The sequence below is a fragment of the Microtus oregoni genome, unplaced genomic scaffold (assembly GCF_018167655.1).
Source record: "Microtus oregoni isolate MIOR12 unplaced genomic scaffold, Mior012 000062F_ref0000492, whole genome shotgun sequence".
NCBI classification, from domain to species: Eukaryota; Metazoa; Chordata; class Mammalia; order Rodentia; family Cricetidae; genus Microtus; species Microtus oregoni.
The window spans coordinates 4,879,564-4,904,491 of record NW_024543872.1 but is presented as its reverse complement, the minus strand read 5'-3'; the positions used below and the strand labels follow the sequence as shown (position 1 = coordinate 4,904,491).

Below are 24,928 nucleotides of genomic sequence, written 5' to 3'. Positions count from 1 at the left end.
CTTTTTCCTGGCTTCTTTCATTCTCCTGGCCCCAAGTTTAGCATTTTCTGTACTCTCCTCGTTTTTCTTAGTGTGCTGTTTCTTCAGAGCGATGTGTTAACGTCAGTGTTGCAGGGCATGTGGGGTGCTGAATCTTGGGTGCTTTGGTCCTGAGCTTCTTACTTCATTTAAGGGCTTTCTGACCACATAGTACAGAACATCATCATCTTTAGAGAAGCTGGAAAGCTTTAGGATTCTGCTAGCGTTTAGGGCCCCAAGTGCTGAGGCACAGTAGAAGCTGTCCAGGAATCATCATCGTCATCTCCCCCCAGTCTCTTCTTCTGTTTCAATAGCCAAGTTGAGAACACTCAGCATGGCATCAACATGCATCCCTGAACAGACTTGAGCTTCCTCTCTCCAGATCTTGGCCCTTTCTCAACAGCAGGCCCATTCTGCCTTGGGTCAAGACATGTTGCTTCATGGGAAAGCCTTGTTTGCCATTCCCACAGTTTGGCCAACGTAAGCCTTCCACTCTGTACCCAGAGCACTAGCACCAGTGTGTGTGGCCATGCGCTTCTCACGGAAAGCACGAAGCTTGTGTTCATCGTCTACTTCAGTGAGTTTCTGACAGCCAGTTGTTGGGAAGATTATACTCAGCTTCATCTCGACATGGCTGACCACTAGGACGCACCACGAAAGGAGAGCACTTTTTGCTTCTTTTTATTGTTTCTAACTTTTTTCTTTTGCTTCCTCCCTGCCCGGTCTTGCACACACACCACTACACACACACACACACACACACACACACACACACACACACGTGCAGCTTTACTGAACACCTGGAAATGTCAAGTGTGCCCAGGTGTGCTCTCTGTACCACAAGGCCAAGTTCTGTATGCCCAGCGGTGCACTGCAGGTTCCTTCCTTTATCGTTTGAATCTGCAGGATCCAAGATGCTCTTCAGCTGTCAGCCATTAGGGCTTAGGGTCCCTTCGGGGATTGTCTCTGACTTTTCCTGTACTTTGTTGCACTTGCCCTGGTACCAAAGAGGTGCTTTCTATTTCCTACCTCTACTGACAGGGCCTTGGCTCATTTCCAATAATATATTTATGAATGATGGTTAACTATGGGGTTTATTATTGTAATTCATTTGGTGGCTCTGTTTTAATGGAAATATTATGTTTTTGCAGGCATGGCAATCATGATGGGGACATACTTGGTAATTTCAGATCACCCAAAAAGAGCCCACACAAAAGTAAGCCTGCGTACACGGTCCTGGGTGATAGCCTCCCTTTGGTTTCTGCGTGGGAGAAAGTGGAGCAGCTTCACTCATCAGAGCCTTGCACAGATGTGAAGAGGGCAGCGGAGAGGACCAGGCCAAAGTCTGGCCTGATCGTCCGAGGCATGATGGCCGGACCTGTTGCCAGCTCCCCGCAGGTGGGACTGACGCCTTTCTGTTTTCTGTAGACCAGGGAGTGAGAGATGGGCTTTAGGCACTGCTGGCTGAGAAAGGGATGGTGCAGAGCTTCCTTCTTTCTGGTGGAGTCTCAGCAGGCTTCATTGCTTCCTTGCCCTCAGTTTGCCTGCCTGAGTTAGTGAAATGGATGCTCTGATCTCATCTCTCCTTACTGTGAGTGAAGATACACATTCCTGGCTTTGTCTTTGCATTCCTTGAGTAGGGTAACTCCCCTAGTTTAGAGACTATCATTGCTTACCACCGTGATTAAAGAAGAGTAGAAATCCTGGTCCTAAAGCTATCAATTTTCTTTCTTTCTTTCTTTCTTTCTTTCTTTCTTTCTTTCTTTCTTTCTTTCTGAGATAGGGTTTCTCTGTAGCTTTGGAGCCTGTTCTGGAACTAGCTCTTATAGACCAGGCTGGCCTTGAACTCACAGAGATCTGCCGCCTGCCTCTGCATTCTGAGTCCTGAGATTAAAGGTGTGAGCCACCACCTCCTAGCTATTTTTTTTTCTTTCAGAAAAACTGTAAAAATTTCACTCACTACTTGGTGGTTTTCTTTAAGGAGGGGGCATGATTTGATCTCATTAGGTGGAAGGGTACATCAAATGAGAGGACAGCATGAAAGAAGTTTTCCAAACAATAAATGGGAAAATAGCAGCATCACGTCCTGTATCAGTAACATGGGGGGCCCGGGCAGGCCTCCACTGGTTGTCTGTGGAGGCCACTTCCTCTCACTTAGCTGTGTGTCTGTGTCTGGATGAGTGTGTTGATGCCGACACTCATCTTTTCACTCTTGTGGAGTTAGAACAAAGGAGGGGAGATCTTCTCCCTGCCTCATCCAGTCCCATGGGACTGTTGATTGGGAATTTCATTTCTCTTGGCTGAGGTTCTTGTTGGACTGCTATCAGAAATCACCTAGGCACCTCTGGCGTTTCTGTAGTCTTATGGTCACACATCTTGGTGTGCTGATGAAGGAATGGGAGTCTGGTTCCCTGCATGGCTCACACCTCACCTGGTGCTGTGTCCCATCCAAGGCCTCTTGTCAAAGAAGAAACTTCATAAACTGGACCTTGTCAGAGGAAAGTGGCTAGCAAGGTTGGAGAGAAGTCAGGAGGAAAGTTATTATTTGGTAGTGTTGAATTTGGAAGAGATAATTCTTATTGGCGGTATGTAAGAGATTTCTCCAAATGTGGAGGGGGAGTAGCCTAGTCCCAGGATGGCAAATATTTGGCTTTCAGACATTGGTGCCATCCCCTGATGCCTTTCTCTGGCAGGCATTACTGGTCAGTGTTAGTGCTCCATGAATGGTCACCACCCGTGGAGTGGTGTGGTAGCGTTATGAGAGCATTATTGGTTTAGTCTGAGGCTCCTGAGGGCTGTCACATGTGTGTGTGGCACATGTGTTTGCTCATGGACCTTTGCAGGGTGGAGTGGTGTGGAGTCCCCCGAGGGCTCTGTGAAGTGAGGCTGCATCCCTGGTTGGGAGTTGGTTTGAGGATTGTACGTTAGAGCTGCCTCAGTGGGGACAGCATGCTACTCTCCCTGCTGGGGACATGGTAAGGGAGGGAGCCTGTCTAGGTACAAGTTTAGACTTCAGCAGTGGCGCTCAGACTTTTTAGTCTCAGGATCCCTGTAGCTCTTGTTTATACGGGCTGTATCCATTGACATTTGCTATATTGGAAATTAAAACTTGGGCCTAGAGGGATAACTCAGTGCTTAAATGTGCTTGCTGCTCCTCGAGAGGTCCTGAGTTCAGTTCCCAGCACGCATCTTGGGTTGTTCATAACTGCCTATAAGTCCAGCTTCAAGGGATCTGACTCCCTCATTTGCCCTGGGGTAGCCCATACAGACCTCAAACTTGCTATCTAGCTGAGGATGATCTTGAACTTCTGACCTTCCTGCCTCCGTTTCCCAATGGCTGGGATTAATAAGTGTGTGCCACCACATCTGGCGTATGTGGCTCTGGGGTTCACACATAGAGCTTCACTTCTGCTAGGAAAGTACACTATCAAACCAGGTTTCATCCCCATCCCTCAATGTGGAACCTTAAACCACATAAATGGCTTTTTGTGCTTTCTTAGTTCCCATAGGCCTGTCACGCGTGTTGAATCTTTTATTCCTGTATGATTAAGTAGCACAATGCTCCACCAGTCATGTGAAATCTATTGGTTACTGAGTCATACGGATCTTCTAAATGGGGACACAACTCATTATATGGAAAATATAAATAAAAAACAACACATTTCTTGATGTGACCACCAAAGATTGCTGGAATTTTAAGTCTCTCCCAGCCCCAAGCTCTTGATGTTGGATTCCCGAAAGTTCTGGTTTTTACCCTGCAGTTTTTATCATGGAGAACAGGGCATCATTTGTTTCCCTTGGTGTGACAAGCTCAGTTTATTTTCAAGAAATGCCTGCCAAATTCCAAGTCTGAAACGCCGTGGTCTGTCTGCCGTTCCCTGAAAATAACAGCAAGTTCACTTCACTGACAGCTAGACGGTTACGCAAGCTGGAGCCACTCTCCTTCCTGCTGGGCCAGTGGGCCAGTGGGCACATGTGCCTCCTGTTTAATTGTATGGAATGCTGAAGATGGGTGCTGTGTACTCCAGACTGAGAGGGGTTAATACTGCTCAAACAAAAGCTCCTGTGGGCCTGTTCTCCAGGTCAATCAGTGTTCTAGTTGTTCCCTAAGGCTCACATTTGTGTAAAGAGCCAGCAGTTTTTCCTACTGACCATATTCCTACTGTCTCAGTCAGCTGCCTGCCATTCTGACAAGGTGTCTGAGGATGGATATTATTACATAGACAGGGTGTTTATTTAGGCCATAGTTTTGGAGTCTCGGAGTCTTAAGACTCCTGTGTGCTTGGACTCTGGTGAAGACCTTTGATCTACATGGCACAGTGGATGCCACCATGGCAGGAGTGTGTGTGGGAGAGACAGGCTATGTGTATGAAAAGGGACTCAGGGAGGTTCCAGGTTCTTTTTCAACACGCCATTCTTATAGGACTATATCCAGTCCCCTGAGATCAGTATTGATCCCCTCAAAGGCTGGTGCCTCTATGACCCACTTGCCTTCTGCTGGGCCCCACTATTTCAAGCTTCCTCCAACTTAACACCATCAGGCTCCCAGCATATGGGCCATGAGGACACACTCGAGTCATATCTAGTTACTTTAAGGTTTTATTTGAACTCCGGAAAGGGTCTGGGGACCTCTACAGTGAGTGGACCGCACTTTGAGAACCAGCGGTACAGTGGGTTCCAGGGTCCAGTCTCCTACCAAGACAGTTCAGTTCAGTCCTTTAGTGTGTGCAGGTGAGACTTGATGCCTGGTGGGAAGGATGTGATGTGATCCACCTTAAGGATGTTGCTGCGGAGTCCTTTGGTAATTGTTTTGGGAAGTTAGGTTTCCCTTGTGACCTGTGAATCTGTTGAGGTGCCTTGAATGGTGGTTGCTGTAGACTTTCCTAGGTTTTCTGGTAGATTTTCGGCATATTGGTCACATGTGCTGGTTGCTGAAGAGAAGGGATTGAAGACTTTCCTAATAAGTCATGGATGAGGCGAGAGGCTACACACGTGTCTCCTTGGGAACGGTGACCGATGTTCTCATCACTCTCTGCAGCTATGCCCTGATTAGCTTTGGAGCAGATTTATGATTTCTAGTCATGTCTGCAAGGCCAGAAAACTACAACATTAACTCTCCTTATTCCAGCCCAGAGTACCACTGGCCCCTGAGTTGTTTCTGGAAATGCTTAGAGATCCTGATGTCTGTACCAAGGAAAAGCCCCAAGGTGTACTTTGTCTCTCTGCAGCAGTCCGCATCCATTGCCTCGATGGTTAGTAGCAGGGGTTCCATTTCTTCAGCAAATCACCAATCCAACTGTTGGATTCCTCCCTTTCAAATAAACAGATGTCGAGTACTAAGGAGGTATAGGTGGCTATGCTGGAGTCTCCATGGACGCCAGAGGTGAGGGAAGAATGGCTTTGGTTATTCCTGATCTGTCACCGGGAGAGACACGAAGTGCGAGTGGCCTGCTGATTGCCATGATTCTGTGGCATCCCTGCTGTACATTAGGGCTGTACCCTGTTCTATCCATGGTTGTAAAAGGGAAGGTCTACCGGCCCCTCCTCCCTCACCCCACACCTGGGGACCAAATGTTATCATAGTGCCTGTGCCACATAGCACATAATGTGATAAGCAAAACCCAATAACTCTATAGCTAAACATGAGGATGTTAGCTTCTTAAAAACTTGGCGACCGCATCCTAATCCTCGTTAAAAATGCCAAGCTGGATTGTGGACAACGTGTGTCACTGGTGAGGGTGTGAGGGACAGAGAAGTAGAGTAGCTTCCACAGATGACAGCCGTAGGTGAGAACACAAGTAGAAACTCAGGCCGTAGGGTTCTTGCCACCGAGGGTGCCCTGGGGTCTGTGCAGGAAGGTGCATCTGTGAGGAGGTCACATGCCACTGATGAATGGCATCTTCCTGAATAGGTTAAGGGGAGGAATTGATCCTCCAGGCCTCAGGGGACCCGACAGAAGAGGAGGCAGAAAGAGTGTAAGAGCCAGAGGGGCTGGAGGACACCAAAGAATCAAGGCCTTCTCAACACAGTGCACATATGAACTCATGGAGACTCAGGCAGCTTACACAGGGCCTGCCCGGGTCTACACCAGATGGGGTCCTAGAGCTGAAAGGAGAAGTGGACACAGACCCTCATCTTCTAATCCTAGCCTTGAGGAATATTATTTGTCTGCAAGGGAATCTCACTCTTAAAGGTAGGCCCCATTCATGTGCAGTAGTAGAAGGCCAACTCAAAACAAACTCAATAGCATCTTTGCAAATTCTTTGTTTCATGTTAAGTCAGATCATTTTCTTTTCCTCTTTCTTTCTCCTCTCTCTCTCTCTCCTCTCTCTCTCCTCCCCCTTACCTTACAGGTCCTTTCCGTATATATTATTTTGTGTGTTGTGGGATTTCTGTGTGTATGACTGCGTGTATCTCTGCATCTGTGTGCTTTTATTGTGCTTCTTCTTTGGCTCTCATTGGGTGTTTTGTTCTATTCCAATTTGTTTGTTTTGTTTTTATCCTCTTGTTTTATTTTCTTATTATTCCCTAGTGTTTGTGTTTTATAAGGAAAGACAGAAAGGGTTTGAGTCCAGGCGGGAGGGAAGGTAGGGAGAAACAGGAAGGAGTAGGGCAAGGGAGAACTGTAATCAGAATATAGTGTATGAAAAAAAAGCATTTCAATAAAAAAAAAAAAAGGAAGGAGTTGGGGTGGGAGCAGATCTTCTGGGGAGGGACCATCACAAGGAATAAAGAAAGTATTTTTCTCCCTAGCTGAGGATGCTCTCTGTCTCTTCCTTACCCTTCCAGGACTCTTTCCACAAGCGCTCTCTGAGACGGTCTTCATCCTTGAACAGGAAGCTCCATGCCCCAGAGGAAAGCCAGCAGCTGTCTGAGGCTCTTGTCCACACTCCAGCCTGTCCAGGTCCACAGGAGGTCCCTGCTTTGAGCAGTGACTCCATCTCCAGGAGCCCTCTGGGCCAGCTGAATGAGCTGCCTGTGGAGAAGCCAAATGGCACTTCCAGCAGCCAAGAGCTGTCCCAGAGAAACAGGCCCAGGCCCAGAAGTGTTTCAGAGGATGGCCCGTCGGGATACAGCCACACAGAAGCCAGCATAACACCTTCGAAGCTGTACTTGCCTGATGGGAATTCCAGGATGACCCAGGAGCAGCTGAAAAGAGCGTTCAAGCGACAGGGCAGCCAGCCCCCATCTCTCAGGTGAGCATCAGAGCCAAGGTCGGAGCTTTCCAAAACCAAACACCACCTGGTACACATGGGCCAGTGTCTCGTGGCTTTCACGAGCTCTCTTGGTCTCTTGTGCTCTCACTGCTAGCCAGGGAGGCGGGGCCAGGGGTCGTGATCAACCAGGAAGAAAATGAAGCCAGAGGTCACGCCTTCTGGTCTTCTGGGGAGGCCTTTTCTGCCCTTCCTGTCACCCAAACTGTCGATGACTTTAGTTGAGGTTCCCCAGCTCCTCTGGAGAGGCACACCTGGCTGGTGTGGCTAAGAGTTCCCTGCATTCAATAATGAACCAGCCCCAGAGCTTCTTGTGGGTGATTCTTTTATTTCTTTGGTCTTGTTTTTATTTTTTATTTTTATTTTATTTTATTTTATTTTTTTGTATTTTTTGAGACAGGGTTTCTCTCTAGCTTTTGGTTCCTGTCCTGGAACTAGCTCTTCTAGACCAGTCTGGCTTCGAACTCACAGAGATCCGCCTGCCTCTGCCTCCTGAGTGCTGAGATTAAAGGCGCCCTCCACCACTGCCTGGCTTTGGTCTTGTTTTTAACTCCATTCTTTCATAATGAGCCACAGGGGATTTCTGAGGTAATTGATTTTTTGAATATTCAACTAGTCTTGCCTGCACCTGGAAAGAGCAAGCCTCTTGATTATAACTGGATTTAATTCATTGATATCTTATTTCGGACTTGAGTGCATAGATTCATGAAGGAGACTGGCTGGTGGGGTTTTCCTGTTGCCACTCTCTCATTGGTTGCTGGCTTCCTTCTCTTCCCTTGAAGAGTGAGTGTAAGATTGATGCTTTGTCTTCTTCAATACGTGGTAGAATTTAGTGGGAAGGACTTCTAAAGGGTATTAAACTGTATACTCAATCAAAATACTTTTAATTAGAAACTTTTATTCTTTGTTGGTTTGGCAAAGTTATATTTTTCGAAGACGTTGACAATTTTAGCTGTATTTAGAATATTGGTATAAATCACACAGTTAAAATATGCTTTTTTTTTACTTTCAAGATCCACAGTGATGTCTCTGCTTCATTCTTGAAATTGTCAGTTAGTAGTGGTTAACATATCAGCGGTCTGTCATTACCGTCTTGCACACTTGAGTGTGTGTGTACATTCACACCGCATTAGTCTTGCTTATCATATTGTCTAGGAACCCCTTTGGCTTTATGATTGGGTTTTTTCCATTAATTTGGGCCCTTTTTAATGATCTCGTTAGTTCTACTTTCTCTTGGTTTGTGACTGTGTTCTAGTTTACTGTTGTGGATCCTTAATGTTTGATTCTCCACTTTCCTCTTGCGTGGTGTCTTTGCACAAGACCTTCTGTCGCCGTAGGTGTTCTTCCTGGCTGGCGGCGAGTCCGGCCACACTTGGAAGGTTTCATTGCACTTGTGAGGGAAACCTGTCTTTTAAAAACCTCTGCTGCTCCCCCCACTTTCAGCTCCTTCTTTGACTTCTGGCAGTTTGGATGCAACACCCCAGTGTGGTTTTCACTGATGATTCTTTTTTGGTAGATCAACCTTTCTGAAATTGAGGATGGATGTTTTTTTTAATCAGTTTTGAAAACTCATCCTCTATTGACTCTTTCTACTGGTTTTGTTTGTTTCACCACTTTTCTTTCTTTCTTTCTTTCTTTCTTTCTTTCTTTCTTTCTTTCTGTCTGGGACTCTGCTTACACATATAGTCTTTCCACCGTGTTTATGTGGTGTGGCTTTTTAGCATTCTTCATTTCTTTCAGTCGTTCTCCCTCTGTACTTCCATCTGGAGATTGTTTCCTTTTTGCAGTGAGGTCTCACTGTCCAGGCTAGTTTCAGACTCCTGGCCCCCAGGGTGCTGGGGCTAGGGGAGCACACACCAGCTCGGCCCCCATCTGGGTATTTTTTCTTCATCTATTTTTTGGTTCATGTTTCTTCTGTTTTGTCATGCTGTTAAAGTTATTAAATAACTTCTTAATTTCTGTTATTTATCTTTACATTTTAGAATTTTTATTCACTTAAAAAACAGGTTTCAGTCAGCCCCTTTAAGATTCTCCTTAAATTCAAGTATAGGATTTTGATCATGGTTTTACAGTTCCCATCCCATGATTCCTGTGGGTCTGCTGCTGCTGTCCAGTTTTCCATTGAACTTTAGTTCTGTTTTGTGTTCTATTTCCATGCAGTTTTGGTAATTTTGACTAGACTCTAGTCATTGGGCATGAAGAATAGCTACATTGGTCCTGACTGAGAGAGAATGCTTTAGTGCAGGTATGGAGGTCAGAGAGAAACTTTTGGGAGTCCATTGTCTCCTCCTCCACGTGGGTCCAGGGGGCTGAATTCAGGGGGTCAGTCAGTCTTGATAGGAAGCTGTTTCACCTGCTGAGCCATCAGGTCATCTTATTCAAAGGGAGGATTTAGCTTCTTTCAGTGGATGGTAGTCTCTTGTTGCTTCTAGACTTTGCAAAATACCTCCTCTAATTCTGTTATTGTCTGCAAATTTTGTTTATCATGCCTCTCTTGAGAAACGATTTTTAATCTTGTGTAATCAATCTTGTTTGGTATACGCCTTTCGTTTTCAACTCTTACTAAATTCTTTCTTGATTTTATGTTTCAATGTTCTGGTGCTTTTTCCTGTTCACATATGGTCTTCACTTTCTTTTATGTATTTACTTGTCTGTTCTTGCTGGGGTGAAAAAGCCCCTCCCCCTTGTCTTTAGAAAGAGAGAAGCTTTCTCTGAGCTGTCTACTCTGTAATCTGATCTTCCACAGTGACCTGTGATGTCGCCTGTGCTCCTTGCTGAGGTCTTGTTCTGGCAGGGCTCTCTAGGATCTCCCACTGATGTATTTCCTCCCTCCCACTGCCCTTCCGTTCTTCTCTCTCTCCCTTCTTTCCTCCATCCTTCTTTCCGTCCATCGCTCCCTCTTATCTATCTGCTGCCTTCCTTCTACCTTGAAGCCACACTTCTGGCTGTGACCCTGTATTTCTCTCTCTGTGTCTTGCTAGGGCCAGTCCTTCTCTTCCATCGCTGTACTTAGTTCTTCATTCTTCCCACAGGGGTTGTTTCTATAGTACAGCATGTCCACCCCTCCTGTGGAGCGGACAGCTTGGCCCCTTCTGTAAAGACTGTACTCCCCATCATCTGACGCTGTCCCTCTTTTGTTAGTCATGTGTTTATGCTTTCCTCTTTCGCAGCGTTTATCAGCACCAGAGATTCCTGGGTTTCTTTACTTGTCTATTGTCCGGCTCCTCCACTGCAGGTTATTTTCTCAAAGACAGGGACCTCTATGTTCCCTGCCTTTCAGACAGTCCCTGGTGTGCAAATACTCCACGAATGGTTGCCCAATGGAACCATCACTACTGCCGACAGCACGGTGCAGAAGTCAGTAATTCTTTGATGTGCACTCATGCTGTGTAAAGCACTGGTGTGTCCTAGTCATCAGGTCTGTGCGTGGTAAGCAAGCCCCATTGCACAGAGGAGGAAACACACTCAGAGGCGTCAATTTGTTCACATTTGCGCATCTAGTGAGACCAGAGCAGAGTCTGCTGAGCACGTGAACAAAGGTGTCATGTCTGTCCCCAGGACGAATCCTGTCCACAGCCTTTGGGTGGCGCTCACTGTCTCCTAGCACCTTTGCTGCTGCTGACCGTCAGAGTCCTCTTCATGCCGAGCCAGTCAGCTTACCTCTAGTTGAATTCGGCGTCTTTGGTTGTCCTCCATTGCCACAGAAACTCTGTACCAGAGAACGGAAACACATCAGAGCTAGTGGGCAACCCATTCTCGAGGTGTGGTGGTGTGGGAGAGTGGTTCTGGTGTGGGAAGTGGGGGGCCTGGGGTCCTTGGTTCTCACTTGGTTTTCATTCTGCCGTCACCCACTGTCCGTGGCTTGCTCACACTCCCTCTGGGCTTTAGTGCCCCTGACTGTTAACACATCCTGCTTACACACATTGCTGGCCAGAGAGCCGCACTGCCAGAGCTCTCCTGCCCCTTGTGGGAAGCAGCAGGCATTCGCTGGGTACCTGCTGCTTACACTTAAGCACTTAGGCCCCTTTGGAGGTATGGTTCTGGGTTGGCACACCAGCTGTGTCCTTCATAACATCTGCCACCATGATCAGTTATTAAACCTTGGGAGATGATGTGAACTTCATCTTCTAGGAGGAGGAGGTGGGTTAAAGTGTTTGCACAGACCCCTGTCCTCCAGTATCAGGCAAGGTGTAACCAGGGGTATTAGTGTGTATTTAACAGTGTTGACTTCTGTCAGTCAACCAACATTACATCTCTGTGTATGTGTTTCGTACTCTTCCTCCTCCTGCTCCTCTTCCTCTTCCGCCTCCTCTCTTTCCTTCATTTTTGGACACCATATTAAATGCACCACATTTTCTCACTTGTTCTTCATAATAATCCATTGAGGCACATATTAGTTCTGAAGTTTTTTATGGGAGAGGTTTCTGTTAGATAATTACCCCCCCCAAACAAATTAATAAAACAAAGGCTGTGGGAGCAAGAGCTGGTGCTATCTCTGTGACTGCTGAAGTGAGGGGAGAGATCAGGAGGTCTTGAGTGCTGGCAAGCCCAGGGAGGCAGCCTTTTCTAGCTCACTGGAGGCCTGTGGTCACCTGGTGTGGAGGCTACCCTTGGAAGAACTGCTCACTCCTAGAAGGAAAGGGTTTGGCCCTAGTATGTCCCTTTATTTCTACAAAGTTCAGCCATTAGACAAGTCCCACCTCCTCATCCCCTAAGGAGGCCTGAAGGAAAGCAGAAGGCCTCTGAGCAGGGGAGCAGTGAACTTTCTCCACACCAAGTAGCTGTCCAGACTCACACAAACCATTGGTTAGGAGCAGGGGCGTGGATGGTCTGACGGTGTAGGCAACTGTGGGCCTGCATCCATTTCCTATTGTAAGCTTAAGAATTGCCAAAATCCTGGGTGTACGTAACAGTACAGCATCTGACCACACAGAGGTCAGGGATCCGAGCTGAGTCTCCCTAATGTTGAGCCGGGGGCAGGACTGGTTGCCTTCTGGGGGCTAAGGGAAAAGCCTCCTTACCCTTTACAGATTCAAATGACTGCTGGTGGTCCCTGGCTGCCGGTCCCTTCCCCCAGTCAAAGCTGACCGCAGTTGCTCAGTCCGCGGTCATTGCTATGCTTTCTCCTCTGTTGCCTTCCTCGAAAGCCAGGCTGCTCGCCTCACCTGAGGTCATGTGACCAGCAGTTATCCACACCTTTCATTTGCGCTTGCTGCATAGTCTGACATTAGTGCAGCAGGCCTGGGTTAGCGTGGGAGCATTGTTAGAGGACGAGGCTGTTACTTGCAGCATTTCAGAATTCTGTTTGATCTCACTACAGTTTTTAAAGATTGTCCTCTGTCCTCTGTCCTCTGTCTGTCTGTCTGTACCTTCCAGGAGTTGGCATTTTTCTGTATTGACCTTTTTCTTTTCTTCTTTCTTTCTTTCTTTCTTTCTTTCTTTTTTTGAGACAGGGTTTCTCTGTAGCTTTTGAGTCTGTCCTGGAACTATCTCTTGTAGGCCAGGCTGGCCTCGAACACACAGAGATCTGCCTGCCTCTGCCCCCTGATTGCTGAGGTTAAAGGACTGTGCCACCATTGCCTGACTGACCTTTATCTTAAAAAAGAAAATTGGCTCCTTGTATGAACAGGGAAGCAGAAAACCCCATAGCGATAGCCATTTATGCCCAGGGACCATGGCAGGTTCCTGAGCTTGGGGAGAGGGTGTTACTGTCACCAACATGAGTAGATTTTCCTTAGAGAAAAGTGGGTGTGTTCTTTGGATGCAATCTGGAAGTATTAAGGTCTCCACGGAAGAGGCGTTTAATTTATTTGATTTTTTTCTGTGAAGGTTTAAATTGGGTATTTAAAAAGGCAGAGTGCAGTAGATTAATCAATGTTCCTTTAGAACCCATTTAACTTCTTGGTGTCACAGACAGTCAGAGTCAGAAGGTCCTTAGACACTAAGACCATCATGTGGGGTGGGAAAGTGAATGGAGGGCCTGCCCAGGCGCATGTAGGGGGCGCTTGACCCTTGGGACATCTCCACATTGTAGTTAATGCTTCACATGCGCTGTGAGTGTGTGGTTACTCCCCCTTCCCAAGCACAACTTCCGCGATCCAGGAATATTGTCCCTTCTGTCCTGTTCCTTGAAAGCTCTCTCCCTGGCTTTTAGGTAAGACTTAATTTCATATCCTCACTTTCTGAGAAAAAAGAAACAGGGAAGAGGGTTAGGGAAAGGGTACAACCAGGAGAAGCCAGGGATCGCCTGACCTGAGGGAATTCAAGAAGGAGGACCACGCAAACCTCTGGGAGCAGATAGGAGGAGATCAGTCCTACAGGGCGGGCAGCATTGAAGGCCAGTGTGGACAGGAGAGGGGAGGAAGCAGAAGCTAGGACTTGCTTGTATGGTTGTGGAGGTCACTGAAGATTCTGTTTTCTTCAGGACATACTGAGCCCTGCAGGCTGGACTGAGGGGTGCTGTGGTCTGGGTTGTTTTGATGGGCCTCCTGAAGCTGAGTGCTGGCTTGAGAAGAGACTCAAGATTGTTGGCGTGGAAGGCAAGGGGCCAGTTAGGAGGTATTTGCCGTAGAAGAGAGTGAGCAGTCGGAGGCTTTGTTCAGTCCGGGTGGTGAAGGTGAAGGTGCGAAGCCATGCGAGTGTGGTGGATTTCCCCCAAGGATTAGATATGCCATGTTAGAGAAGAGGGGGAAGAAAGTCCCTAAGCTTCAGCTCCAGGGAGGGATTGCCTTTTCTGAAACAAGGAAGATGAACTGAAATGAGCTTAAGTCGGGACATCATGCACCATCTATATGCCTAGGTTAGCATGTGTCCTTCCAGGTGGCTTCCTGAGGGTCAGAGACCGATCACTAACATGTGCCATGAGTTGTCCTGTGGCTCTTACTTCAGATGCTGTTGCTGTTGTGACAGGGTGAGGTGGGGAGTAACCATGGCAGGGGAAAGACTCAGCAAGGGTATCACGTCTTAGTCTGATCCCATAGAGAGATGTGGAGCATGAACTCTGCCTCAGTTGGTCCTACTTACAAGAAGCAAGGGACGAGCTTTTGGAATTTGTGTCAGTCATGACTATAGGCTCTCCATCTTAGGGTGGACTGGGCAGTGTGCAGCCTCCTTGGTGAATCTGAGGAAGAATGATTCTCCCAAAGAGGATCTGTGAGTACTTGGAAGTTGGTGGGGTCCGTAGATGGGATGGGTGTAGAGGACTTTGGCTTCATAGAAAGCAACCACTTTAGCCAAGGAGTGACTGGGAGTTTGGTCCCCAGACCCGGAACAGGCTGACCTGTCTTGTTCTGCTGGATGCCTTTGCAGGGTCGAAAGAGCTCCTTCAGACACCTCAGCCCCTGTCCCGCCTTTGTCCAGGCCAATGGTTGGTCCAGGACACTTGGTTCCTCTGACTTCTGTGGATCTTTCAGGCTCTACAGAATGGACACTAGGTGGCAGCATAGCCCTGACCATCTTTGGGACTTCTGGTTATCCACTTGTGTCTAGTTAGCAGTACGCATTAAGTACTCTCTCTCCCTCACCACTGTTCTCTCAATTCCAAGACCCTCCTCCCCAGTTCCTTGCGGGCGCCCCCATATTGGGAACAGAGGCTGCAGACCCACAGATCTTGTCCGCATCCTGAGATGGAGGGACTTCTGCCAGCTGAGGCTTGGCGGACTCTTAGGGGAGGATGTGGCCTTTGCGGTTTATCGACTGTTGCCCTCACCCAAGCATCCCGAGTATGACAACAAGCATACCACATGGGATGAGGAGTGGGTTGGATTTCCTTCTGGATTTGTCTCTGCATTGTCTGGACTCTGTGTAAGACCCTGGGGACTCAAACTTGGCTGCTCTTTGAGACCTATACAGTACCCAGATGTCCTGCTGGCCCTCCCACTGGACCAGGTGAACTGTTGGAGCTCAGCTTCTCTCCATATTCTGCTCTGGAGATCTGTCTTCTGTGCCTACTGCCCTCCACCCCTGCTGCCCAGGTCTCTTTCTGGGCCAGGCCTGACCTGGTGTATGCGCTAATCCTAGCCCACCACTATTTCTTTGTTCTTCCAAGGCTGCCCTCTCCACAGTAGGCACTGGCAGTCGAATGCTGAGTGGCTGTAATGCATACCACAGGCCCCACGCTTTCTCCAGGAAGGGGATGGCATCTCTGAGCCCCCAGGTACAGTGAGTGCCAGGGCTCCCATGTCATTGATCCTGTGCATCCTTCAGGGCAAAGAGGCTTTCCATGATGCGAATTTCTTTTAAGACCAAGAAAGTGTGTTAAAAGTCAGTTCACATGTGTCTCCTCTTATTGGGACATTATTGGGGTCCCGAGTCCTCCTCTGAGGTTGCTAGCTCTGTTGTGGTCTTGAGTCCTGGTGTGCAGAGCAGGAAGATGTCTCCCGTGGATGAAGTGGCTGCTCTTGGATCGAAGGAGGCTTTGAGCTCAGAGAATCTGAAGATGCTTGTGGGAGAGCAGGGCTGGTTATTCAGGCTCTCTTTCCTCTGTGCTTTTCTGATTCTGAGACTCCAGCCTGCAGATCTCCCAGCTAGCTTCCCACATGTCTCCAGCTACCCGAACCCCAGTAGAGGTCCACGTAGAGACAGGGCTAAGCCTACCTTCATATTCATGGAACCAGCGTAAGGGTGAGGCAAATGAAGCATCTAAGATGCAGAACTTGAGGAGGCTGTTACTTTCGAGGCTGTTGGATGACAACAAGGTTGGCACCGGGAAGGTATGACCCGTGGAATTTATACTTTAGTTTTCTTGCTACTCTAACCACCAGTGGCCTGGATAAAAGAATCTGTATACTTCTACTTCTCTTTGGTTCTCTCAGTGTTAGAGCAACCTGTAATATATATTGAACAATAATTTGATATTTCATCTTCACTTTGAAATCCTTGGGGCCTTATTTTGTAATCTTTCCCCATTTCTATTTTCGAGCATGGCAATAATAAACGTTGAGGCAGAGGCAGGCGGATCTCTCAGAATTCAAGGCCAGCCTGGTCTACAAGAGCTAGTTCCAGGACAGGCTCCAAAATTACAGAGAAACCCTGTCTCGAAAAACAAAAACAAAACAAGACAAAACAAACAAACAAACAAACAAAAAACCCCCCAAAAAACAGAGAGAGAACCTCCGACAGAATTGAAGCAATTCAAACTTTCTGTAGTTTTCTTATTGATGTCCATTAATTCATGCATTTATTTCTTCTCATGCATTCATTTTTACCAATTAACCATCCAGGTAACTAATAAATACAATCTAAACAACCCAGACAACTAACTAGCCCAACCAAACAACCCAACTAACCTGACTAAGCAACCAGACCAAACTACCAGGCCAGTCAGACCGACCAACCCAACTGAATTCCTGCTGTTCGTCACCTCCTTCGGGACGCCTTTTTGATTACTTTCCTGCCGCTGGGCTCGGGCCCACCTCTTCATGGCTCTCACGCACACTCCACACTAGGAAGAGTTGGTAGACTGTCTTGTTCCTCCTGTTGCCTGAGCATGGGAGCGAAGGGTCTGGAACCTTACCTCCTCTGTACTTTTCAGAACTGTTCCAATAAGTATCAGGGAAGGTTAGTTGTTGGCTTTGCTGGGAGATGCTCTCTCTCTCTCTCTCTCTCTCTCTCTCTCTCTCTCTCTCTCTCTGTATGTGTGTGAGTGTATGGTGTATCTGTGTGTGTAGTGTGAGGTCTTCCCCTCAGAGCAGAGTGGGGCATCCCACACAGGATCTCTCTCAGGACCGAGAGATGGTGGTGGTTGAAGTACCGTAGGATCTTAGAGATGGTTTCATGCATTAGGGCTGGGCTGGCTTGAATACTGAGTGGGCTCAGTGAAGGGTCTCTTGTAGTGCCTGGAACATATTCATCGTTTTTCATTGTCCTCCAAACCTAAGTTTTTGGGGGAATAAGTTGGCTGGACTGCCTGGAAACTCCATCCTAACTCTAATGGCAGTTGTCCTGGTCCTCCTTAGCTCTCCTCCCTAGGCCTGCATCCAGTTCTGCTGTCTGTCAGCAGTTCTGACCTTTGGTGGGTCACAGAGAAAAATGGAAGCCCATGTGCTTATAGCCCTGCTAAGACTGGGATTTAAACAAAAGACCAACCTCCATCTTCTTCCTCTGAGTCTTCCTGAGGGAGGATGCTCAGGGGCTGGGGTGGAGAGAGCTCGAGTCAATCCCATTCCATCCTTTCCTCCTGACTCCCTGGCTGACTTCTCCGAATAGCAGCCGGGTGACAGAATTCCGCTGTGCCACCCTCTTGGGGAAGACACTCCCACCTTTAAGAGATGGCCTTTGAAGCTGGGTTCATCAAACCAAAGTGACGGCTGCCAGGACAGCTTCCTGAACAGTCAGATTCCATGTGTGCACCTCATTCCAGAAAAGTCTACTTTGTTTTCTCTGTTCATTCCACAAAAAGTTACTAAAGCCACGGGATTTCTTTTGTTTCCTGTTGAAGATAGTCTCGGAGCCATGGGTCCCTTAGAAGCAGAGCCTTTTCCTGACAGAGTAAACAGTTTTTGATCTCAATCTAAATACGTGGTAGTTAGTTTTGTTCAGTTCGGCAAAGTTTTTGCAGAGTACCTTTTGCTGTTCTAGTGGTTTGGGGAGAGCGTGCTGAAGAGGGTTCCTGCGTCTGAAGGCCGAGACACCATACACAGACGTTCCACAGGGCTGAGGGTGTTCCAAGAACAGCCAAAGGCCATGCAGAGAGCCTGGGCTGTGTCAAGGATAAGGAAGCTGTGACATTATTGGGTACTCATTTATCTAACAGGCCCTATTAATTGTAAGAGATGTAGATGAAGTCTTTTATTTATTACAACACCGGGAGGGCTATTGAATCCATTTTACAGGTGGGAGACTGAGTGCAGAATGGCCGAGCAGTGTAGATCTACGTGGGCAGCCTGTACGGGCTTCTGCCGTAGATCGGGTTACTGTTGCTGTGTTGAGACACCATGACTAAAGACAACCTGGGGAGGAAAGTTTTATTTGGCATATACTTCCACATCATAGTCCATCACTAAAGGAAGTCAGGACGGTAGCTCACTGGATGCAGGGGCTGATGCAGATGCCACAGAGAGGGTGCTGCTTATTGGCTTGCTCCCTCTGGCTTCCTCAACCTGCTTTCTCACAGAACTCAGGACCTCCTGTCCAGAGGTGGCACCACTCACAATGGCTGGGCCCTTCCCCATCAATCACTAATTAAGAAAATGCCCCACAGGCTGACCTACAGCCTAATCTCATGGAGGCATTTTCTCAGTTACGCTCTCTCCTCTCCAATGACTCTAGCTTGTGTCAAGTTGACTTAAAACTAGCCAGCATGGCTTCTTTCCTCACTGTCTCCATGCCAGGCTAAGGGAGAAGGCTTTCTGAGGAGCTGGCACTGCAAGGGTTTCCAGAGAGTGGGCGATTCCATGCTGAGGAGATGGTATCAACAGAAGAAAGGGGCAGTGGTTTTAGCTGGGACACAGGGTGTGTGGGACCAGGAGGAGAGGGGACTGGTGGACTGCCTAGATGACTTTAAAGCTGGACCACCTTTTCTAGGAAACACAGAAATAAATCCCAAGTAGTTTGGGTGCTCTGGTGATATCTTAAATCAATGATTGTTAGTTATATAGATATATGGAGTACAGTGTGGTAATTTGACACATGTATATTGTGAAATGACTAAATCAAGATAGCATTTCTGGCCAGCCAGTGGTGGCGCATGCCTTTAATCTCAGCACTCAGGAAGCAGAGGCAGGCAGACCTTTGAGTTCAAGGCCAGCCTGGTATATAGAGTGAGTTCTAGAATAGCCAGGGCTACACAGAGACTGTCCTAAGCCCTCCTGCCCCAAAAGATACGATTTTTGTGTCCTTAAACTTTAAACACCTTTTGATTAGTGCATAATAATTGTGCATATTGTTGGGTACAGTATGATATCTTGATGCATACATGTACTGAGTAAATACATGTACTGACCAAATAGGCATTTCTACCTCTTCATCCTCTATGTGTGGAGACTTGGATCAATTACCAGGTAGAGCCATGCTAAAGGAAGCCTAGTCCAGTGTAGTCCTGAACAAAGTGGCAGAGAGGCAAGGAGCTGAGTTCCAGAGAAAAAAAACCTGAGGGTGTGGGATGCAAGGAAGGCTGTGAGCCTGGAGGTTGGGGGCTGCGAGGATGCAGGACTGTGTGGACCAGGAAGAAGATGGGTGTTTCTGGACACTTACAGGGGAACTTTTGTTCCCATATTTCAAGTCAAGCAGAATACAGATCCTGTGCAAAGTCTGCCAAGAGGTTTGGGGAGAGAGAGGATCATTAGATCATTAGGGTGGTGCTGGCTTAGCTCTGGCTGGTGAAGTGCTTGCAAGGTGGACATTGCCAAGAGTGACTGATAAAGGCATCAAGGCCAGAATCTTGCAGCAGGAGACCCACATGCTTGGCATGGGGCAAGAGAAAGGAGTGGTCAGCATAGAAGGGAGACTGGGGAGTCTGATTCAGTCCCGGTGAGGCAGAGATGGTCTCCAGGAGGCAGTGACTGGTGGCTTGGGGAGGGTGGTACGATGCCCATCTAGTGGCAGTTTGGAATGGTGGGACTCATCAGTGGCTCCGGGGAGAGTGCTCTGGGTAGCAGGCTGGGGTAGAAGGTGGGTTACATGGCACTGAGGAACGGGGGGGCGGGGTAAGAAAACCCAGAAAACCAGGAGTCCCACCAGAGGACCTTCAACAGTAAGAGAAGCCTAGGGTGTGGGTGGCGGTTGGGGCTTCTGGGTAATTAAGGGATGGAGGAGTGTTTGCAAGTCGGGTAAGACGGGAGCATGCTTGCAAACCAAGGCCTGGGTTCCAGCTGCAGAGAGCAGAAATACATCACCCGCAGAGCCTGGAGGGGTCTGCGTGTGTGCTAGGGTTGGGTCTGCCAGGAGGAGAGTTCCTACAATTCATTTTCTGCCATGTTCCATGATGATAATTGATTTCTGTCATGATGGCCCCAGCGGGCATTGCAAGTCTCCAAAGTGCCTTTTAAGTCCCTTGTGAAAGGGCTGATTCTACTCAGCAGAGCCTGTGAGCCACTGGCTTTCAATCTAGCCGAGCTATGGAACATCCAGTTATGGTGGACTGCCACTTGGACATCCAGTTATGGTGGACTGCCACTTGGGAAGCCGCATTTGATACTGTTGCAGGATCTTGAAGCCCAGCTCAGCATCTTAGTGACTCCCAGCATAGCAAGGCAGAAAGGCTTTGGATTTAGAGTTGAACAGATTTGAGTACAGGCCAGCTCTGCCACATACTAACAGGGTGACCTTAGGCAGTCTTCTCTCTTCTTTGTAGAGGAGTTTATTCCTCTAAAGTGGGATAATACTTACCTTTGTAGGATTGTTTTGTTGTTATAAAGAAATAAAGTATTTAACAAAAAAAAGAAATAAAGTAATGTACATAAAGTATGCATTCCACAACAGTTACTTTAATAACAATCTTCCCATTCCATGTGGTTAGGTAAAACACTTTGTTGTTTTTAAAGACATTATTTATTTCTATTTTACGCATGTGAGGATTTTGCCTGCATGTATGCTTGTGCACTACATGAGTGCCCGGAGCATTCGGAGTCCAGAAGAGGGTGCTGGATCCCTTGAACCTGGAGTTTCAGACTGTTGTGAGCTGCCATGGAGGTACTGGGAAGCGACTGTGGTCCTCTGCAGCTGGTCTTAGCTGAATCGTTTCAACCCCTGCTGATTGTTTTTAGATGGGCATATTCCTGAATAGATGGGAATTTTCTGAGAGGGATAACAAGGTTGGCATCAGACTATACAAGATTGTGATGGCTAATGAGAGATGTTCAGAGTTCCAGTGAGGACTGTGGGCAAGGGCGGTGATATCCTATATTCCTGGGTGTCTGTATTCTCAGCACGTCTCTCCTGACGGCTCAGGTTAGTAGTTCCTCTGGTGCATTTGTGGATGAATGGTATTGCTAAAATTCCTTCCCAAGGGTTGTCATGAGCAGTGTCTGTCCCTCCTCCTAAGGTCCCAATGAGAGGTGGAGGCATGATTCCTCCAAAGTTCACTTCTGGAAACCAAAGAGTTTATTGGGCTTTCTTATAGGGCATAGGTGAGGGTTGCTTCTGGGGTGCGGGTGCTCTTCTCCCCAAAAAGCTGCATCTGGGAAGTCTTTACCCAACAGGGATGAGGGGTTATCTCTACATGCAAAGATGGAACCCCGACTCTGGTCTTCAAAGCCTGTGTGTACTCTAGCCCTGCCCCCAGGCCTCCTACTTACAAAAGGTGGGAGGGAGCACTGGGTACCCCACCCCATGAAGGAGAGTAAGCAGTCAACAAGCCCACCTGGGGTGATCTTTTGTAAGAGGGCACAGATGACTCCCCAAGATGTGGCTGCTTGGTTGTTGACAGTCACTTATGACAGTGGACTTGCTTGGTGGTGAAGGTTTTCCTCCCTCTGCCGTGAAGATCAAGGGGGAAGGGGTTGCTCCACTTGACAGTTCTGGAGGTTGGTACGGGTGTGACTGTTCACTTCTCTCCTGAACTATGGACAGGCATAGTAGCTGCCCCTACTGGACCTACACGATTGTGGTTCTCCATTTCCCTTCTGTTGCTTCCTTAGGCAAGTGGGAAGACTCTAGGAGTAGGAGAATTCTTATAAGTGACAATATGGCTCCCTGTGGACCCAGGGTCACTTTGTTTCAATTCTTTCTCTCCATGTAACATTTCACCCCATTTTCATGGGGTGAAAAGAGAGAAGCCATCGAGAACCCCAGGAGCATCACCTAATGGGAGCCAGGCCCAGCCCTCTGCGCCTACAAGAGATCTAGAGACAAGTTTGTTATTTTTTTCCTTTGAATTTATTTATTTATTTATTTATTTATTTTATTAAAGATTTCTGCCTCCTTCCCGCCACACAAGTTTGTTATTTGCACCCACTTCCAGGAAGCAGTGTAGAAGCTGTTGTATGGAGGTCATGTGATAGCTGTCCCGGGGCCAACCCTAAATCTGCCAAGGAAATCTACTCACATCATAGACTAGCCCAAAGTCACCCCTGTGCCCTACCCAAACTTCCCAACAAGTCTCAAATCCCTTTCCATCCTAGATGTGACCAATTAGCCAACCTTAAAAGCTCTAGGAGCAAATTAAATGAAGAAAAGTTGAACATGTCCCATTTTAGATCCAAACAAAAGCATGGCTAGCTCATTTGCTGTTCGGCGAAGACATTACAATTGCTTTATTATTATTCTTTTTGAAGAAAACAACTCCAAAGGGAAGGGGTCCTAAATGTGGGAATTTGGGAGTACATAGGCAATGATCCTGGCTTTGAAATGTCGTCATATAAATGAGTCACCTAGAATTCTCAGGATGAGTGTTGCTGTTTTAGGAGAGGCAGGCTGAAGCACTCAGCTGTGGTGTGGCATGACATTGCAACTTACTTTCAAATGGCTCAGCAAAACAACCCCCTCGCCCTCCAAGAAAGAGACTGTGTGTATCTCCATGCAGGCGTTGAAAGAAACCATGGCAAGTGTGACTTGCCATCATAGTGAGGGTGCGCTAGTGTGTGCTACATTCTCTCACTTGCGCGTCTGTGTGTTTTCTTTTGTTCTGTTTTCAGTGAAGGCAAATTTAAAGCACATGGCACAGGTAGGGAAAAGTGAGTGGCAGATGAGATGTATTTCTTACTACTGAGAAAAGACCGAGGTTAGAGTGTGTGTCATTAAATGTTGAAATCTGGGTGAGGTGATGGCGTAAAATGGGCTCACCAAGAAACGGAGGGCACATGCTGACGTGACTGACGATTGGGATGTGTATAGCAACCCCCGTGCCACACGGGGATGACTCCTGGGAGCCATGTCTATCACAGAACTGGCAGCTTGCACCAGTTGCCCAGACAGCAGCCACCTCAGTGTTGTCCCTTTGGTCACTGGGAAGCTGGCTTCTGCCCCTCCGTCACTTCACATCACCCCCGTTCATCCTGCAAGGCCCAGAACCTGCTTCTGACCCCCTGGCTGTTTGCTTGAAACCCTGACCCTTTGATTAGACATACCTCATGGAGTTCAACATGACATTTCCACCAGCAGACTGTTTGGCGTGGTACTAGCTGCTTCAAAAAGATTCATATTTATTCTGGAAAGAGCTCCAGATACCATTGGTCAAAGCTCTTCCTGCCAGCTGAGTTACTGGGGCTGTTTCTTGCCGACAGGATTTGAGGGCTCCAGTCTAGTCTGTGCCTCTGGACAATGGCCTGCTGTGGGAGGTATGTGGCATGAGGATGAAGCCAGGGGAGCAAGGGTGTAGGATTTGGGAGATACACGTCTGTCCCATTAGATTCAGATCCTTAGAATCCAGTAAAGCGGGAGATACACGTCTGTCCCATTAGATTCAGATCCTTAGAATCCAGTAAAGCAAGGGCTTCATTCTGCTGTGACAGAAGTTTGTAACTTTTGCTTAATGTGTGTGTGTGTGTGTGTGTGTGTGTGTGTGTGTGTGTGTGTGTGTTTGAGACAGGGTCTCACTATGTAGCTCTCCTGGAACTCACCATATGTAAACCAGGCTGGCCTTGAACTCATAGATATCTGCCTGCCTCTGCCTCCCAAGTGCCAGAATTCAAAGTGTGTACCACCCCACCCCCCAGCTTTGGCAGAAGTTTCACTGTTAAGGTGAAAAGAGATTATGTTCCTTACATCCCTGCCCTCTTATAAGCTCCCGTGAAATACTGTACCGCTAAGGTCCAGAAGGGAAATGTGCCCTGTGCTAAAAATCTCAAATCCCCATCTTCTGACTTCTTAAGGCAGTTTGTGCTCTGCAGCTTTGGGACCCGGAGAAAGCGTCAGCACTGATGCCCACTCCCCAGACCAACCTTGGATACCTGGATTCTCAGCCACACCCCAATTTCTCAGCGAATGCCTCACCTGTCAGGCTTCCCACACATGAGCTGTTCAACAGCCGGGGGTGGAGGGGGGGTGGGGGGGTGGGGGAGTGGGAAGCCCTCTCCTTAGAGACTGAAGGAGCAGAGAGGGAGGGGAGCCTTAATTTGGACTCAGGAATATTCACACCTCATTTCTAGTGGAAATAGCTGCCAGGAGAGGCACAGGAGGCAGCTTCTCTGGCTCAGGGAAGCATCTAATTTTAGTCCAGGGTGAGCTGGTTCTAAGTCGGGGCTGGCTTACTCATGAAATTCCACAGCTCTCTGGTTTATGTGTGTTAAGTAGTATACTGCCCAGTCTTACAAGGTTAATAAACTTGAGGCAATGTCACCCCTCTCCTTCTTCTAAGAAATATCCAGAAAACAGTCTGTCCTCTGTGCTGTAAGAGTAGGTCAAAATTTCCTGGAGAAACTTTTCCCATACTGGGCAATGTGGGATGGAAGGGAGAGGAACTAAAGGAGCTGGTTTTGGTGTATCTGTTCTCCGTTCAAACTGAGGCTTCCCAGGGCCTGTGTGCCTGAAGAGACCTCTGGTCATCCACATGCTACAACTGGTCATGGGCTCCAGGGATTGAAGGATTAGTAGAAAAATTAATTAAAAAGATACCGGAGTCAGATCTTGTGGGGAAGGTTTGTAATTCCGGCTACTTGAGAGTCATGTTCACAGTCCAAGATCAGTAAGAACAATATAGTGAGACCCTGTCTCAAAAAATGGGGTAAGGGTGGGGACGGAGCGGGCTTGAGGGTATAGCCCTGTGACAAAACTTTTGCCTAGCATGCATGAGGTTGCAGTTTCAATCCTCACTACCATGA

At 47.7% G+C, this 24,928-nt stretch overlaps 1 protein-coding gene across 2 annotated transcripts in view; it reads left to right on the top strand.

Annotated features, from left to right (window-relative positions):
* Mindy4 (MINDY lysine 48 deubiquitinase 4) overlaps window positions 1–24,928 on the top strand; it is a 110,463-nt gene that overhangs the window by 11,354 nt on the left and 74,181 nt on the right. For both annotated transcript variants that reach the window (XM_041640281.1, XM_041640280.1), the window contains 2 exons: window positions 1,170–1,416; window positions 6,808–7,214. In XM_041640281.1, coding sequence (XP_041496215.1) covers window positions 1,170–1,416; window positions 6,808–7,214 — 654 coding nt within the window. The remainder of the gene's footprint in view (window positions 1–1,169; window positions 1,417–6,807; window positions 7,215–24,928) is intronic.